The sequence below is a fragment of the Pteropus alecto genome, unplaced genomic scaffold (assembly GCF_000325575.1).
Source record: "Pteropus alecto unplaced genomic scaffold, ASM32557v1 scaffold7, whole genome shotgun sequence".
NCBI classification, from domain to species: domain Eukaryota; kingdom Metazoa; phylum Chordata; class Mammalia; order Chiroptera; family Pteropodidae; genus Pteropus; species Pteropus alecto.
Genome location: NW_006494614.1, coordinates 55,688,124 through 55,708,209, shown reverse-complemented (window position 1 = coordinate 55,708,209; position 20,086 = coordinate 55,688,124). Strand labels below are relative to the sequence as shown.

The following is a 20,086-nucleotide window of genomic DNA, read 5'->3' as shown; positions in this document are numbered from 1 at the left end:
ACATGCTAACCACTACACTATGGAACCATGTCTCCTGAGATAATTTAATAATGATATCCTCGTGAAGCCTCTGAAACTAACCATCTAGAACTTTATTCAATTAAACAAATTGTTATTAAGAATTATGCCATACACACACACACAAAAAAAGTAATGAATAAGATCTAATCCTTGTCTCCAAGGAACTTAAAATCTTATAAAGAAATAGATACATTAACAATAAACTAAAATATGGCAGTGTAGTAATGGTACACTACAAAAAATAGAAACTGCTATAAAAACATATACTAGGGAATGACTAAAAGGAGAACAGGGCTGGGCAGGTGGTGATGTCTGGAAAATGTCACTAAACTTTCTAAGATAGATCTTGACAGGTAGAATTTTGACAAGACTAGTTTCTACTGTTTCTGTGACGGTGCATTCTTTTCATTCTCCCATCAAATCTCCAAATGCTATTTCTTTGTTAGCATTTCTTCCTCAGATCTCTACTCATTCTACATATGCTCTCTCTCAACGTATCACCTATTATCTCAAAGTAGAAATTCCTATTACAATTCTAACCTCTCATCTAAATTCTTAATCCATACTTCAAATGTCTATTGGACATGTCAACAAGAATGTGCCATAGGCATCAAAAAACCAGCATGTCCAAAGTAGAACTAGTTTTATTTCCCCAAAATGCTTTTTCTTAGGAGTTTCCTATCCTAATTACCTAAACCCGCCTGATTACTTAGAAACAAAATGTTGGTGTCATTTTCAATTACTCTCTGATCTTCAACTATGTCATCAGTTCTAAAGGTTGTTCCCCTAGTATCTTCAGGTTTGGAATGTAGTATCTCCTTCATTTTAGACTTAACAATGGGCAGAATCTAGTACTCTATTATATATTCAATCAGTTACAGGGGGGAAAAAATCCCCTCTGTTCCTGAGAAGGAAAAAATAAAACTGTCCCTATTTGCAGATAACATAACTGTCTGTGTACATAGAAAATCTCAAACCAATAAAAAAAAAAGAAAGAAAGAAAGAAAAACCTCCTAGAACTAATAAAGCAGTTTGGCAAAAGCATAGAGCACAAGACAAAAATACAAAAATTATCTGTATTTCTATATAAAAGCAATGATCACATGGACATTGAAATTAAAAATACAATAACATTTATAACTCCTCAAAAAAATGAAATATTTAGGGAAATATCTACAACACTTATATAGCTCTTATATGCTAAAAACTACACAAGTCTAATGAAAGAACCAAAGATTATGTAAATAAATGTTCATAGATTAGAAAACTCAACATGGTAAAGATGTCAATTCTCCCCAAAGTGATATACAGGTTTAACAAAATTTCTATCACAATCTGAGAAAGATTCTTGTAGATATAGGCAAGATTATTCTGAAACTTACATAGAAAAGCAAAAGAACTATAAGAGCTAAAACAATTTTGAAAAACAGAATAAAATGGGAAGACTCAGTCTACCAAATTTCAAAGCTTATTAAATAGCTACAGCAATCAGTCTTTGTGATATTGGGAGAAAGCCAAGTAGATTAATGAAATAGAATAGAGAACGTAGAAACAGACCCACACAAATATATCCAACTGACTATATCAATGGCAATATTTTGGTTGCAATATCTTATGACCATTTTGCAAAATGATACCATTGGGAGAAACCCAATCTCTATTATTTCTCTATTATATCTTATAACTGCATAAGAATCTATAATTATCTCAAAATAAAATGTTCAATTAAAAAAAAAAAAGCAGTCATCCACATGGCCAGTGGTCATTTGAAACATGCTCAGCATCATTAATCAGAGTACTGCACAATGAAATACCAGTATACGCACACCAGAATAACTAAAATAAAAGAAGTGATAATGCAAAGTACTACCTGAAATAAAGTAACTGGAACTTCACATATTGCTGGTGGGAATGTAAAACTGCACAATTATTTTGGAAAGCTGTTATTATCTAATGAAATTAAATGTATACTTAATCTATGACCCAGCAATTCCACTCCTAGGTATATACCCAAGAAAAATAAGTGCTTATTTCCAGCAAAAGTTATATTTTTATAGCACTATCTATAATTAAAAATACTGCAAAACACCTAAATATCCATTAATGGTAGAGTAGATAAACCGTACATATTTGCAATACTGGTACACTGTAAGATGCAGGGAAAATCTGACATAACACATGGAAAATAACCTGGGAACTTATCATCACTATGCTCTAACCTAGAGCTTCCAACCAGGGTTTTGTAAGTGACTTAAATACTGATCCTCTCAACAGTCTGGGTAGCTAGGCCAGGCCTAGGGTAACAGAGCAGGGCAATAACCATGTCAGTTTTCCCTGGCATACCACACAATTATTGTCATTTTCTATGTATACCACAGCATGTTACAGTGTGAAAAAAAGTTAGGAAACACTGACATAACCAAATAATGTAAGAGCAATTATACTAGCCATGTAGTAATTTTAAGACCACGTCCACATGCATCTAAAATCATTATCAGACATCATCAGACACATTTGCAAATATCATATTTTATAGCAAAAATGCTGCAATGTTCATATGCTTTAACCAAGTAATTCCATGTTAATTCCTTATAAATTATCCAAATATGCATGAAAACATTAAGCTAAACACCAGTACATAATAGTACTGTAATTAAAATATATACCTGTATTTATTTATTTATATTTTTATAACCCAGTTTTTAAAAGACTATTTCATGACCAGAGAAAAATGAATCAAAATATATAAACTGAAAAGACAGACTGCAACACAACAGTTTCTAATGAACATGTGAAACAAATGCCAGAACATTATGCACTGGTTATCTCTGAATGATAAGATTATTTTAATCTTTTTGTTCTGGGGAACTTTCCAGACATTCTACAATAAACATGTTACATTTCTAAAATTGGTAGGAGAAAAACACGTATGAGAGAGTAGAAATTAGTTATTATAGAAACAATCTAAATAATAGAAATAATCAGCATGATGGAGTAAAAAATAAACGATATGACTTTTAATCTTAGCTCTACAACTAACAATTTCTAAGAAGGATCCTTGTTTAGATGCTCTTTAGATTTCATTTTCCTCATTTATTAAAAAAAGAGGTTAAATGACATAGGAGTAACATCAGCAAGATGGCAGAATAAAAGTTTCCAGCACTCATACCCTCATAGAAAGATCAATTTGAACAACTATCCATGTGCAAAAATACCTTCACAAGAGCTAAGGATTCCAAGTGAGAGATTACAGCTCATGGTCGAGCACAGAAATATGAAAAGATGCATTGAAGAGTGTAGGAAAGACAATCTCACATTTCCTATGTTACCCAACCCCAAATCCCAGGCAACCCAGTGTGAAGAAAGACACCCATCCAATGTAGGAAGAAGAATGAAGTGAGTACCTAACTTCACCACAAACCCCAGCACCAAACCTGTCAAGTAAAACCAGGCACCACACAAACCCAGAATACAGGAGTGTCCAAGAAGATTCAGGCTACAGACCCATCTTTAGCAACAGGTCAACCTCCAAGAAACCAGGCTGCAGGCTTGTCCCAGTAACCCAGGATTCACGCCCAACAGTGAAGTCCCAGATACCAGATCTGCCCCCATGGACCCAAACACAAGGGCCCAAACACCAGTGAATCCAGGTTCTAGGCCTGCCTCCAGGCAACAGACCAGCCTGGTGAAGGGGGATAGCAATACAATAAAAGTAGGGGACTTTAATACTACACTTTCAACAATGTATAGATCATTCAGACAGAAAATCAACAAAGAAGATTTGGAATCAAATAACACTATAGATCTAACAGACATATACAGAACATTCCATCCATCAACACATTCCTTTCAAGCCACATAAGGCATTCTCAAAGACAGATCATATGTTAGGCCACTAAATGAGTCTTAAAAATTTTTTAAAGGTTGAAATTATATCAAGTATCTTTTCTAACCACAATGATATGAAACTAGAAATCAATAACGAGCAAAACTGGCCAATTCATAAATATGTGGAAATTAAACATTCATGAAAAAACCAATAGGTCAAAGAAAAATCAAAAGGAAAATAAAAAATATCTTGAGACAAATGAAAAAGGGAATAAAACATATCAAAACTTTCGGGATGTAGCAAAAGCAGTTCTAAGAGGGAAGTTTATAGCAATAAATGCCTACATTTAGAAAAAAGAAAGTTCTCAAATAACCTAACTTTACACCTCAAGAAAAAGAACAAACTAAACCAAAAGTTAATATAAGGAAGAAAATAATAAAATCAGAGCAGAAATAAATTAAATAGAGACTAAAAAACATACAAAAGATCAATGAACCTGAGTTGTTTTTTAAAAAATATAAAATATGGAATCAACCTGTGTCCACTGACAGATGAATGAATATAAAGAAAATGCAGTATATGTATACAATGGAATATTATTCCATTTTTATAAAGAAGGAAAGCTTGTCATTTGCTACAACATGGATGTTCCCAGAAGACATTACGCTAAGTGAAATAAGCTAGACACAGAAAGACAAATATTGCATGATCTCACTTAAATATGGAATATAAGAATGTCAAATCCATAAAAGCAGAGTAGAACGGTGGTTACCAGTGCCTGTAGTGGTGGGGAAAACAGAGAGATATTGGTCAAAGGGTAGTACAAAGTTGCAGTTATGTAGAAGAAATAAGTCCACAGATCTAATGTACAGCATGATGACTACAGTCAACACTATATTGAATGACAGAAGCATTTCAGCATAGGGCAGATATGGAGACCAACCTAATACAAAAGCTATACAGACTGAAGAGTGATGTAAAATTATAACAACAGGCCCCCAACTTAGGAGTTTCTTTACAAAAATATCACGATTAAACATCTATCAGGCCCACATGCATTTCATCTTATTCATTTATATTCTCTGGTCTGTTTCCCGTGTGACTAATGCAACACATTTGCCACAGAGATGGTTGACTAGTATTGGGATTGCAGTCTATGGCCATGGAATAGAACAAAGCTAACGGGACCTCAAAAGGATTGACCTCAAGATGTTAGCCTTATTAGTACCAAAACTTAAGGTAGCAGTCTTTGTTAGCCCCAGCCAGAGCTCGATCATTAACTGTCCCAGAAAACTATTCCTAGAAAGTCTGACAAATCTTATTACTTTAGAGTATAAAACAGTTCACAATAAGAAATAGTTGATTTTATGTTTTATTTATTTAACCTTTCTTAACATAATCACTAACAAAAAATGATTTCAGTAAAGCAGGGTCTCTCAACCTCACTATTGACATTTTGGACCAGGTAATTAATTCGCTGTTGTGGAGGGCTATCGCCTGCAGGGATGTTTAGCAGCATCTCTGGCTTCTATTATGTAAATGCTAGTAGCACACCCTGAGCTATGAAAACCAAAAATGTGGTTTATATATATATCCATATATATGGTAGGTGTGACACACACACCCCCTTTTGGTTCTGTGTCCCTGGAGAACCCTAATATACTGCATTTAAATTGCTTCCAACATTTTTAAGGTTAAAACTGTAAGCTAGAGGCCAAATTTAAACATCTAAAAAAAAAAAGGAGACAAGAAACCAAATATTGCAGGCTAATATGGCTAATATTTACATATCTTTTCATAGTTTTCAAAGCTTTTACATATGCACTATCGCATATGATTCCCACAGAAAATTATGAAGTAGTTAAAGCAGGATTATCATCCATACACAGATGAGGAAACTGAGGGTCATACCACAAACTTTAGAAAAAAACAAAACTCAGATCTTATAACTTATTTCCAATGCACTTACTTCATGCTGCCTTATCATGTACAAACAACCAGTTTATTAAACAAAACAAACAAAAAACTAGGGCAACTTTGTTAATAACATATGCCAGAGAATACAAGCAAACCTTTAAAAGTATTCCTTAGCTACTTACTAAAAGCCTCCCTATAATGAAAATCATACCATCAAGCTTTAGTGATGACCATCAAATCAAGCCTTACAATATCCTTACTCTCAATAAAAAGATCCCCTTCAAATTTATATGGGAATTGATATAGGCTTTAAAGACAAACCTGAAAATATACTGTAGATATGATATTCAGATAAAAATATGATCAAGAACAAAACTCAAATTGAGCCCTGCATACATTATAACCATGATCCAATATTTTTTGGTAATGTAGGGTCAGTCTTGAATTCGCACAACTGTTATTTCAACTAACTGATATAACTCACTATGAAATACTATAACCTTAAACCAAAACATTTTTTTCATTTAAGAAATCATCTTAAAGCGGAATTATCATCTATTTATAGATAGGAAACTTAGGGTCATAAGAAAACAATACCGCATTTATGAAATCATCTTCTGCATACTTAAGTACAAATATCATGAGCGTTAATAAGAAATACCTTAGTAAAGAAAAATTCTAATAACACTAATAACAATTCTTATTGGAGAACTTTATTCATATTAAAAATAGAAGGTATGCACAAATATTCCAATCTCTCCAATAAAAATATTGGGTGTACTGAAGTGAATCCTTAAAACTGAACTCAAGCAAATTAAGAATTAAAGACAGAGAAGTAGGGACAATTTGATCATGAGAAGAAATTACAGGTATCAGGGGATTATGCTAACTAAAACATACCAAACTCATTATTTGTTGATATATAAAGTTCCATTAACAGAAGACAAAGCCATTCTCAAAAGGTTTAAACTGCACTTGTACTCAAACATTTGCTAAAACTCATACTGAAGTTTAAAAATTAATCTATCGACTACTTAATAGACATAAAATTCCTTACTATTTTTTGATGGGGATAACCCTGACCATCTACCTGAACCAGAAAAGAAATTTAACCATTGTTAAAAGAAAAAGAAAGCTTTAAAAAGATGCTTAACCTCCCGGACCTCAAAATTTTGTCTAAAATAATCTTGATTTACCTTTAAATGGATGAAAACAAATAGAAAAGTTTTCTAACACTTGTATTTGAAACTTTCTTACTAACTTAATTTTAATTATAGATTTTAATGAGAAGGGAGGTTCAATTTCTGAGAACCTGTTAATCAAGGTATTTGTATGGTCTGAGATGTTTTATTACTACCTTTGGCTTCAAGCCTAAGTAAAAGTCAAAGTCAAGACAAAAGAAACCAAATCCTTGACCCGGATATTACATTTAAGAAACATCGAATAATCTCTTTCTATAAAGTAATTCTTTCTTATTTTTCTCAATTTCCTCACATTAAAATTTGGGTTTTATGTCATAAATGTTAAGCCAAACATATTCACTTGATATATATTCATATACACACTTTGTCACTGTCACTTTGTTGGGAAAGCCTTCCCAAACTCACCACACTTAGAAAGGGTGCTCTTGTAACACTGTAGTAAACACCCTGTACTTCTTAATAGCACTTATCACAGTTAAAACAATTTCTTCTATATTATTTTAAGTTTGCCTTCTCCCTTAGCTGTAATGTCCATATATATTTTGTTCCCTATCCCTGTATTCCTGACACATTGTAGGCAATCTGTATGGAGAGGAAATGAAGATTCAAATGAAGAGTAAATACAGTTACAGTAACACTACATGTGCTCCAAATGGAACTGTGAGCACACTCTGTAATTCGGTCTGATCCTAGTTTATTCAGTGTCATCTGGGCTTCAGAGTTTCTGAGATACAGGTCTGAAAAAAATGATCCCATGTCTACTTTTTTCAAGGTTTAGAAAGCAAGAATGATCAGAACAAGCGTCTCTTTATCACTGTCAATAGATACAGAATCCTTCAAAATAACTCCCAAACTGGACAAATCGCAATCTAAACCCCGAAGATCTAGTTGTAATCTAGAAATCAAAAGAACCTGACACATGTAATGCATCAAAAGACTATATCAACTAAATAGTAATAAGTTGAAAACACTGTAAAAATTCACCATTCTTATTAGGAACCTGCACCAATCTGATGATACTTGATCTAGTATTCTTTCTTCTTCTTTTCATACTTTTTTTTTCACACAAATCCATTTTACTGAATATTTTTCAATGCTGCAGAAAGCAAAATTACTTAAAATTTGTATTCAATTCACTTCAATTATTCATTCTCCTCAAGTATAATTATGAAGAGAGAGCCTCATGCATAATCTGTAATATCAATTCACAATACTAATTTGATTAAGAAATCAGGCTCATTAACAAATACTTATTAACCCATACTCCTTGTTTCCCAAGATGAAACAGATTCATCTCACATTAAACACAAAGGAAAAAACACACAAAAAAATCTCAAATAACAACACTCTTTTAGAGGAAATCAGTTAGGAGAAAGAAAGCTAAGATTAGTGACAAATTAAAAGTTTGACCTACGGTCAACAAAGATTCAAACAAATCTTTAATACTATGTTATGATATTTTTAGACTCTTAATCATCAAAGCATCAATTAATATTACATATTTACTATGTGCCTAGTATGGTCCTTGGCAATGTAAACATATTTCACATACACAATACCATATAAGTAATGCAAGAAATTGTACCAACACATTTTGAAGACTTTCCAAAAACTTTTATTTAGCTCTTAGTTAAGCGGTCATTTCAATTAACTCCCCTTCCCTAATTATTACCTAGCATAGTGCCTGGTAGATAGTCATTAAATAGTTGATAAATAAGTTATAAATCTATAAGCAAAGTCTTATCATTTTTATCAGAATCAAAGCTCATACAGAGATTTATAGAAAATAAAGTTTGTGCTCCAGCCTTTCATAATCAATAAATTGTCATAATCAATAAAAGCAATTACTTATATATATGTTGCTTATGCACAAATATGAGGCAAGAGTTTCTCCTCAAAGTCATAACTCATAAAAAGAAGCTACCTTATAGTCATTCACTCCTTAGAAATGTTCATTTTTTAATAATTTGTTGTCCAATTTAAGATATTCCCCAGAATCAAGAGCTCTCTGTTCTAAAAAAAAAAAACTAGATTCAAAAATATAAAATAAATAGTGTAATTATATCGCTTGGAGGTGAATAAGCAAAGGGGAAAATTGTATGAAATGCAATCAAACAAGCAACAACCAGATCACATGAGTGTCTGTAGGCCATGGTAAAGATTTCACATTTTATTTAGAGGGAAAGTCACAGAGTTCTGAGCAGAAGAACAAATGCTGATTTATATTTTAAAGGCTATGGGATAGGTATTTTACCCATTTTATAGATGAGAACATCGAGGTTCACATAGGTTAAGAACCCTGTTCAAGGTTACAAAGCTAATAAGTGGGGGAACTAATATATTCAAGCCCATGCTCTTTCCACCTCTTAAAATAACCCCCAAAACTCCCTGCTCAAGACTTCTCTCTCCGCAACACTCTCCTCTCAACCTCTTATTATCTTTCTTACTGCTTCTTTTTTCTCTACTCCTAAAATGAGCATTTCTCAAGTTGTCATCTTTCTAAACATTCTCCCTTGTTGACTAAGGATGTCTCTTCCTTGTTGACCTTCCATAGCTCCAACTTTCACCTCTATTCTTATGAAATCTTAACCTAAATCTCTGGCCCCATCATCTCCCTAGAACAGCAGCTCTACATTTCTCAATGCCTTCTGGTCTTTCTCTATTCATATATTGCACTAGTAGTTAAAACTTAATATGCCCCAAGCAATCCAGCACACATCCCTGAAAATATTTTTTTCAAAAGCACTATCTTCCATGCATTCCAATCAAGAAGACTTAAAATCATATGGTTTCATTTGATTACTTCTTCTTTATATCTGAGCCACTAAATCTAATAGGTCTATATACCACTGCCAGATTAAGCTTTATTAAACAACTTCGAGCATACTACCACTGCCAGATTAAGCTTTATTAAACAACTTCAAGCATACTACCCCTGTTGGCAACCTTTACTGATTGTCTACTACATCAAATAAAGTCCAAATTCCATCTGCCATTTTTCAAAGCATACCATATCCTATTCTACCAGAATGTCTTTGCTCAAATCATTCTTCTCCCTTATCTACCACCAATTCTACCTTTCCAAATCTTACTTTTCCTTCACGACTACTAAATTGCCACCTCTCCCATTAAGTTTCCCCTTATTTCCCAGTCATGTGATCTTCTACCTCTATCTTTCAAACTATTTTAACTCTACCATATGGATTTATCTCAATGAAATTTTTCCCAGTTTTACTAAAATATAATAGAAAATTAGTTGCTCACATCTACATTGTACAATTCAGTTTTTCTCAATTATAGTTGGCATACAATAATATATTAGTTTCAGTTGTACAGCAGTGATTAGAGATCTATATAACTCATGAAGTGGTCAACCCACTAAAAATATGCCCCTGACATATTTTTTACAACATTGTTGACTATCTTCCTTATATTTTATATCTCCATGACTATACTGTACCTATCCATTTGTACTTCTTAATCCTTGTACTTTTTCAACTTCCCTCACAACCCCCTCGCATCTAGTAGCCCTCAAAATATTCTCTGTATCTATAAGTTGATTTTTATAATTTCCATTTCCATTTTTTATGTTTTTTATCTTTGTTAAAGTTCTCACTGAGTTCGTCTACACTTTCTCTAAGTTCATTGAGCAGTTTTATAACCAGTGTTTTGAACTCTGCATCTGTTAGATTGCTTTACTCCATTATTCCTGGATCTCTGTTCTGTTCACTCATATGGTCTGTGCTTCCTTGTTTTCCTATTTTGGCTGCCTTTCTGTGTCTATTTCTATGTACTAAAAAAATTTGCTAAGTCTCCCAGTCTTATTATCGTGGCTTTGTGTAGTAGGTGTCCAGTGGCACAGTCCTGAGAGGGGTTCAGCTGCAGGCCAATTTTACCCCCAGCCTGTGTCCCTCTGGGGCCCCTTGTTAAGATTCAGCAAGGAATCCACAGATGCTGTGCTTACGGTTGCCTCAGGAAGCCATGCCTGAAACCAAGGTCAGCTGCCACCAGTGTGAGTCTTGGAGCTGCTCAGCAAGTGGTACAGGACTCACTGAGGACACACTTGGATGTAGCTTGGGTGGGGCCATGAGTTTAGAGAGTCGGAGTTTCAGGGAATCCTCTGGGTGGAGGACCTGTTAACTAGTTTGATGATATCTCAGCTATAGTGGTGCTGCATCTGCACACTGCAGGGTGGGGGACTGACCAGAGGAACAATGGATACTACCAGCTCTTCTGCCCAGGAGAAAGCCTCACCTCCAGCCCTCACTCCAAGAACTCGGTGTTCCCCTGTAAGTCCCTGGTGCCTCCAAAGCAGCCCACCCAGTGCTGGTGCTCAGAGTGAGCAAGTCCGTCACTACGAAAGTCCACTTGCAGACAAGGCCCCTTTAAGAGGCATCTACACCTGCCAGCTGCAGTAGCCTCTGTCTCACTCAGCCGCTGGGGACTGGGCAGTCTTGTGACTTCGCCCTCTCCTACCTTCTACCATTGTAGACTGATTAATTATTTCTCTCTCTTGTTGTAGTGCTTCTGTTCATCTAGACCCTAGGCAACTCTGCTTGCTGTTTGCTCCATGTTTCTGTCACAACTTTGATGTGGTCACAAAGAGGGGATGAACGAAGCTTCTATCATCTATGCCATTTTGCCCAGTCTCTATTTCAATGAATTTTTATTATAGGACGATACATGCCTAATCTTCCCTCCTGGACGATAAACTCTCAATGTAAGAAGTATATCCCATTCATTTTCTTATTCTCTACTGTATCACACAGCACATAGCTGCTATACTATACACAGCACCATGGAAACACAATGAATTACTGATACAGTGAATAGGGAACAAATATTCCAAAACTAATATTGCTTCAGATATTACTAAACCTAATCATCAAATCTCAGTCCCCCTCCATTATTGTATATTTTTGCACCAATATTTATCAGCAAATAATCAAAAATATGTTTTAAAGAGTCAAAAATTCATGACAAAATATTTTTCTAAATAGCAAATAAGAGATCTGGTTACCCAAAATAATCTGTATCACAAGGAATCAACTAGAGAGTTGGGTACAAAGATAATTTGATGGAAAGTCTGTTACGACAGGGAGTACTGGTGTGGATTTGACTCCCTCACTCCTCCAGGTGGGTTTTTCTCTGTACCAAAATGTATTGTTTTATTGAAGAAGATAAACTTTCCCAGATGGAAGAGATTTTTCAATTCATTTTGATTTGAAGAGAATTTTCTAGTGACCAGGCAAGAGGTAAAAATGCTGGCACTGAAAAATTACCTATCAAGGATTTGAAGGCTTTTTAAATTTTTTTTTTATCAACCAAATATCTGTTTTAATAAGAATCTACTGACTCAGAAACATGAACGGTAATGGATCATAATTATTTAAATCCCATATTCCAATATTTATTATCTTTTTTCTATGATCTATAACTAAAGGGCCAAATAAAAGTAAACCAGATTTGGCCAGCTATATTCAGGGACAGTTGCTACAGAAAAGAGTGAGTTGAGAGAGTATTTAGTGCAATAGTAAGTCTTCAACTTTCAACTATGAGTGATGTGCTGGAACTGTAATTTGTACTCGGCAGAGATCAGGCAAAGAACAACAAGAAGTCACATATAAAAATAAGTTCAACTAACTCAAGTGTCATATTAAGGAATAGGAAAATTCATTGTTTAATTGCTCATTAAAAAAAAAAAATTCTCTCTCTCTCTCGGTAAAAAGCAAAAACAAATGGCCTATTATCAGAAACTTAGAAAAGTCTCATTGGTGGTCTCATGTACTCTAGAAAGTCTGCTAACCACTGCCTTTAAAAATACAGTCCACAGTATGTGCCAGAAGTACTTGATATACTATGCCTCACTGAATCCTCACAAGTGCCTATGAAGTGAAAATTTACCATTTCTCCAATACTACAGACATGGAACTTGAGGCTTAGAGTGGTTAGGAAATTTGTCTGTGGTCACCCTGCTAGTATTAAGTAGTAAGCTAGAATTCTAACATAGGCAATTTGATCCCAGAATCCAAGATCCTGCCACCTAAGCCGTGCTGTAATACACAAATCTGAACAGCCTCTTGTAAGTATAATTAAGCTTTGGGAGTTTTGTGGAATTACCATTATTTCCATAAAATAAAACTATGTAAGAACATTTAAAAAAAACAACTCAGTTCATATTACTGAACTAATTTCTTCACAGTCAATGGTTTTCAAGCCTTTAGTAACTAAAGACTGTCCGCAAGCTTTTTTTTATTCCTAAGAATTCTAACTCTTGCTTAAGTATTTATTTAGAGTTTAAAGGTGATTAATTGACCCTTTATAATCTAACAAATTCGTTAGATTAAATGGTTCAAAGGGAGTATATATTAAGTAAACATGTTCATACTCTGAAGAAGGATGCAAACATCTAAAGGTCAATGAAAACAAAAGTTTTTAAATAATTCCTTCCCAAAAGTGAGAAAGGTTCTACTTTGGAGTCAGCTAAGGGTAAATGCCACCATACCTAATCTGGAGGTCCTGAAGAACATCACCTAGATCTTAGAACCACTTGTGAGAGGTAAACACGAACAGAATGAAATCCATCTCCCTAAGTGAGGTACTGTGTATCCTAAATTTGCCAGAAATTATTGAGGGCACCATACTTTCATTACTTTTAATGGTAGTCGAAGGTTTAAACAGTTTAACAACTATTTCATGTGTATGCGTGTGGTGAGAGGTACCACTTATTACGAATGTGTGGTAATAACTAACATTCAAGAAACAAAATATAAGTTCCTGAAATACATTTTTGGTACATGCATAAATTGTTAGCATATATTACAACATATGTAGGATTCTTCAAAAAACTACAGGAAGTGAATTGATGAGAATTGATGTTTTTTACAAATTGTGAAAACACAAAGATTCACTATTAAAAGGATTAGCCCATCTACATTTCAACGGGGTTTAAGTATTATAAGATGAATACTGACCAAGAACAGTTGTAGACACCAAAATGAAAAGGAAGCATGAGAGCAGATGTAGTGAACAAGAGAGGAAACATGAAAGGGACAAAAGCAATCAGTTTAGTACAAAACACATGGTAATACTTCAAATAAAAAGACTCATTTAATAGGCTCCCGAAAACATTCGATTAAAATTTTCCCCCAAATCAGCTTCCCTTCAAAACTTCTCCTTTTCTATCAATGGTGGCAACAGCATCCATATGGCTTGAAATCCTAGAAGCGTAAACAAGTCCTCACTCACACTGCCCCCAATTCTGTCCGTCTCTAAGTCTTATTTATTCTTTCTGTGAAATGCCTCTTGTCAAATGCCTCTACAACTGCCCTTTCATTCTTTCTGGCACTACCTTAGACCTGCCAAAATCTTCTTATTCCTGAACTATTAATGAGTTCATTCATTGATACTTGCACTCATTCAGACTTATTAAGCACTTACCGAAGTTTTGTGCTAGTGCTGAATATAAACCACCATTCTAACAGAAGATAGAAACATCAATTATAATGAAGTACAATTTTAATAATTGCAACATTTTATTAGGTCCCTACTATGTGATAGCTGCTATTCCTACCTACTATTATCCCATTTAAGTCCTTACAACAGCCCTAAAAGATGGAAAAAAAATGCCTAATTATTCAAGATGTGTTATGAACTAGAAGATATGTGATACGTCTCCAATTAATTATTTCACTCAATTCTCACAGAGAAAGACAAAGTAACATGCAAAAAGTAAAACACCTATTAACCAATAGAGCCAAGATTTAAATTCACATGTCCCTAACCCCTTTTAAAAGCCCACCTCTTCCCATACTACCTTGTATCTTGGCACCTGGGGTTACACATTTAAACAATAATTGCCAACACTGACAAAGAGCGAAGTGTCGCTATAAGCTCTAAGTAGCCCCAGCCACACACACAAATATAATTGAAACAAAACTGTCATGAAATAATGCATATCCTTGGTATCTGCAATGGTCTCTAATTTTTTCTATTCTCTTCTATGTCAGTTAAAATAAAATACTGCTCAGTTCCCACTAATTTTATTTCACAACTACTTATAAGTACCAATCCAAAGTTTGAAATACACAGTCCTAAGGGATACAGGCCAAATAAGATGGAGAATTTATCCTCAAAAAGTATTTAATCTATTGGAGACATAACAGTAAAACACAAACCTTTGACACCCTGCCCCCTTCTCAACTGCTGGAATAGAAAAACTAATGTACCTGTTGCTCTCCTGAACTTGCCAATCATGAAACATACCAATAAACTGTCTAGGTTGTAGAGATGACAACCATCAGGCACTCAACAAACGGCTGTTAAATGAATGAGACACCATAAAAGTGCTATGGATTTTCAAAGGAGAAATTACATACACTCTCTCCCCACTCATGTCATAATCCTATAAGGGCAGGAACAATCATTTTGTATTGTTGAATATATCAAGAGTTCAATAATGTTTGTAGATGTTCTATTAAAAAAAAAACTGAGCTACAAACTGGCCACAATTCGTGTGGAAAAGCAGATAAACATGGATCTTTGGCAAAGAAAATCAAGGGAAAATTTTTTAGCTCCAATAGTAAGTTTATTATCAACCTTCATTCTTAATCCTTACTATTCGAAATGTGGCTCTTAGTTCAGCTGCATCAATATTCCATGGGAGTTTGTGAGAAATGCAGAACCTCAGGCCCCACCCAGACCTAATGAATTGGGGACCACTGCCCTAAGGGGATTCCTAACATACATTTAAGTTTGAAAAACATCAGTCTATATAATAAAAATAAAACGGGCTTCTGCAAGCTCAAAGAAAGTTACCATTTTCTCCTTTGTTATCTCTGTAACAAATAAACTTTTCGAGAAATACTACAGATATGGCTATGACACGCTTCCAGGCATAATAGGGTACACATAACCCAAAGTATTACTCAGTGAGAAGACTTGACCATCTACTGAATACTGAGTGAAACTTTCAAGAAACATGCAAAAAACATGATCTCTGCCTTCTCAAGACATAAATTCTATTAGGCAAGAAAATGAGAGACTGAACTTCAATAACCAAAGTAATAAATCTTTCACACCAAGGACAAAGATATGGGGAAAAAAAGATGCTGATGACAGTATTTAAGAACAAACTTCCTTAACAGTTCTCAGTGATAAAAACACATATTTCCAAATATTCTCTATTAAAAACTCCAAACTAAGATTGCCCTACATGTAAATCTGTGTGACATGAAGTCAGATTTCCTAATCACTTTCGCTGACTCTGACTGGAACCACCCTTTAAATCACCACGCAAAATCTCAACAAGGTGTTTACTTTGCGAACTTTCGAAACACCCCCAAAACCCTAAGCCACAATCCTGTCATTCCAAACTGAGATAAAATCTGTGGCATGCTATCAAATATGCCGTTTAAAAAAAAGGGGGGGGGGTTGGGGGGACAGAAGGATTTATATGAGAAAAGGCCATTTCTTATCGCCTCTCTAACCTCTTCATCTCAAGGCAAGAGAAAGGCAAAATAACGCTGGTCCCTGTAGTTACAATTTTAAGTGTCCTGAACTTAATCCCAGAGTTAAGGAGTCAATCCTCTTCCCAACAACAGGCGTTTAGATGACAGCTCAACCTCTAATTCCCCTCCCCCTTCTCCAGTCCCGTGTAGGATTTGGGATATCCGCCCCTTGCAACCTCCCCATCTCACCTACTCTCGTCCTCCACTCCCCTCGCCCCCTCCAAAAAAAAACACCCTGACCCCTCCAAATGAGAAACAGACACAGAGCGAGTCCCCAGGCCTCTCGGGAGCAAGACTGTACCCCCGGCCCACTCTCCTCACTAAACTCGCCCCTGACGGGTCTCACCAAGTACAGGGGAACATAGATCTTCAGGGACTCCTCCAGGGCGACCCCGGTGATGTGCAAGAAAGAGACCCCGCAGGAAGGGTGCCAAGTGTGGCCGATCTCGTAGCAGTTATGAGGGATGGACTTGCTGAGAGCCGCCATGACGAGGAGTTGCGCGGAGGGGACGCCAGTGGGGTGAGCCGAAGCTCGGGAGGAAGGTAGGAAGGAGGCACCGGAGCTCACTTCCAAACTCCGCGAGCTTGCGGGGCGGGCCGTGGGAGGTGCGGAATGGAGGGGAAAGGTCACGCGAGCGGGGTTACTCTAGGCCGACGTCCCCGGATGTTGAGCGCTCGACGTATCGCAGCTTGAAGGGGCGGGGCGCGCACTGGGAGGCGTGGAGAGGCGGGGCGTGCGCGCTCCTCAAGCGGGTCTCCGGCGGGGGCGCGCACCATCTCCCGCCCTGCTCATTACGCAGAGCGGAACGCAGAGCGGAACGCAGAGCGGAAGGGATGAGAGCGCTGCTCAGCGACGCGCCTACCTCCTCTCTCAGCACGCTGGGCCGGCCTTGTAGCGCGAGCGCTGGGGCGGGTGTGCAATGATAGGTGACCTGCGTCACGTTCTACTCCAGCCTCTGTCCTCTGCAAGCCCGGCTATGTAGAACTGAGGACAGTGTCAAAAAAGGATTAAATGTCTTTACTGGGAGCTGGTGGAGGAAGATGGTTGCCAAAGGAGAGCCTGGATAACTATCCTCAGAACTGCCAGCTCCCCTTCCCTAGAGTGCCAGGTAATAAATAAATAGCTAAGGCAGCCTGCTGGTTGCAAACGTACTGCTACCAATTGCTGGGCTTTCTAAGCTTTGAGGTGTCTGAGAAGGCTTGAAAAATCTGTTAGCTGTTTTCATACATTCTGGAGAAAGGGCACTAGATCATTCTGTACAAAACCTAGGGACACTGAGCAGTCCATCCTACAGTATCCATGGCAAGTGCTCATCAGCCAAATAGTAAACGAAGTAAAGGCAGCAGTGGTCATGGAACTAACTCATGCCTGACTGGAGATGATGCAGGACAGGGCCTCCGAATGGGGTCTCAAGCCCTATACCTGCCAGTCCTTGACCCCCAAGGAGACAGTCCTTGACTCTGCACAGGAAAGAATTCAAGCTAGAGCCAGAATTAGAGACAAAAGGAAAGTTTATTAGAGAAGGAGAAACTCCACAGGCAGAGATGTTGTCTCCTCTCAAAGCCAGAGAATGAGACCCCTGAGTGTTCAAGGAATTTGGTTTATATCGTTTCCTTTCCAGATATGGGTATGCAGCATTAAAGGCATGAAGAAGTAGTTGTTAGTAATCTCAGCAGGCATCTTTCTGTAGGTACCTGTGGTATGGCCATATGCTGATCAGCCAAGTCCCTGTGTCTAGTAGCACGTAGCAGGCTCTGAATACAACCTGGTTCATTATTTAGTCAGTTTGTGTGGTTTTTATGCCTATTTCCTGTATTAGAGAGACTGGCCAACAATTGGCATGACAAGGGACCTATGTGATCTATGAGTCATACAACTGCTCTAAATGTCACTTTCCTCACCTATAAAAACCTAAGTTCTTTGGAATTCTAAATCCTACAGTTTCTCAAAGTAGGAGCCTATTACCTTTAGAGGAACCCCATTCTAAGTTACTGTTCATTCATTCATTCTACAAATATTTACTGAACACATACTATTTTCCAGGCACTGTTCTAAGTTCTGTAGATTCAGATGTGAAAAAAAGAGTCAAGGTTTCTGCCCACTCCTCAGTGCTATAGACCAGAACCTGAGCTGTTGCTACAGCCACAGGCACTATACTGTGACTTCTGGATTTACAGTGAGTGATGAAGTCACCAAGTTTTTAATGATATAAAAGTAAGGAAATCTACACAAGAAATCAAAAACAGAAAGAAATAAGTTCTGTTTAAATGTTGACAAAAGACAAATAATTGTAAAGGGAGCAAAGCAGATCTTGGTGGGTGACACTGGTGACACTATAGAGTAACCTTACACAATTTTTTGTGAAGTTGCTGCTCTTAACAACTGCCAATTTGCTTTGTATGATACACCATACAAATCAAAAAAGTCAAAGAAGACCTAGCATTTATATTCTGGGCTCCTGAAAGTACATTTTTAAAAAGCATGATGATTAATGCTAGCTCTAAAGATGCCATTTAAAAAAAAAACTTACAGATATTAAAGATGAGAAAAGTATATGACTTGGATAATATTAAGGAGGCTTGTAACTTGGAGAGAAATTGGGAAACCGTGTAGTAGTCTCACTTGAAGGAAAACCCTTATAAAATGATAGTCAAACCCTTATAAAATGACAGTCAAACTTCTGCTTCTTCAGCTCAGTCAGTTGGAATTATATTAGGTTTTGTTTTGTTTTTGCCCCTTCCCAATGGGCCCTTCCAAAATAGTGAATGAAGGAAATATTCATTTAAGCAGCCTATCAGTGATTGCCATTAGACTGTTTAATACTGTTACTTTTATGTAGAACCCAACTGTCACATTTTAGTTGAAACAACTGGTTATATGCCTCCCTTGCCACAAGCATTACAATGAATGTGATTGTCAATGTGAATAGCATATAGTACTGCAAAGGGTAAGCTAATTGAATGCCCTGAAACTAGCATTCTAGAGAGGGAGGACAGAAAATAAATAAATAAAATACTAAACACGATAATAAGATAGGCGTAATAATAATATAAAATAGTATTAACTGAGATAATATAAGATAATTGTTTGAAGAAAATAAGAGTACTCACCAGATGAAAAGCCCAAAATAACAGTGGCAAAGAGATAAAGGTTTCTCTCTCTCAGGTAAACATAAGCAGTCTTAGGCTAAAATAGTGGCTCCATAACCATCAGGGATCCAGATTCCTTCTGACAGGTTACTCTGCCAACTGTTACCTGAGATTTCTACCCTGACTTATAAGATGGTTGCTTCACCTTGAGCCATGACAACCGCGTGCTAGCCAGGAAAACCAGTGAAAGAGGAAGAGAGGACATGCTTCTTCTCTTTAAGAAAACTTTGCAGACATCTATGCAAACTACTTCTCCTTATATCCCATTGGTTTGAGGTTAGTCACATGGCCACACTTAGTTACAGGAGAGGCTGGGAAATGTAATCTGTTTTTATTGGTTGACAAATAGCTAACTTTTTGGGTTTTATTACTGAGCAAAATAAAAAGGACAGATACCGAGGGCAACCAGCAACATCTGCCATATTTCTATGCCTCTGGCTACCCAAATATCTGGGCAC

General features: G+C 36.5%; 1 protein-coding gene and 1 pseudogene across 4 annotated transcripts in view; one reads left to right on the top strand and one right to left on the bottom strand.

Moving 5' to 3' along the window:
• Window positions 1–20,086, bottom strand: part of TMEM135 (transmembrane protein 135) — a 239,027-nt gene that overhangs the window by 179,052 nt on the left and 39,889 nt on the right. For 2 of the 4 annotated variants that reach the window (XM_025042935.1, XM_025042937.1), the window contains exon 1: window positions 16,825–17,155. The exons of 1 other annotated variant lie outside the window; for it this stretch is intronic. In XM_025042935.1, coding sequence (XP_024898703.1) covers window positions 16,825–16,965 — 141 coding nt within the window. In that variant the 5' untranslated portion in view covers window positions 16,966–17,155. Of the gene's footprint in view, window positions 1–16,824; window positions 17,156–20,086 lie in introns of those variants that run through there. One more of the 4 variants, XM_006926698.3, reaches the window with a different exon arrangement.
• Window positions 16,964–19,121, top strand: LOC102887818 (annotated as a pseudogene).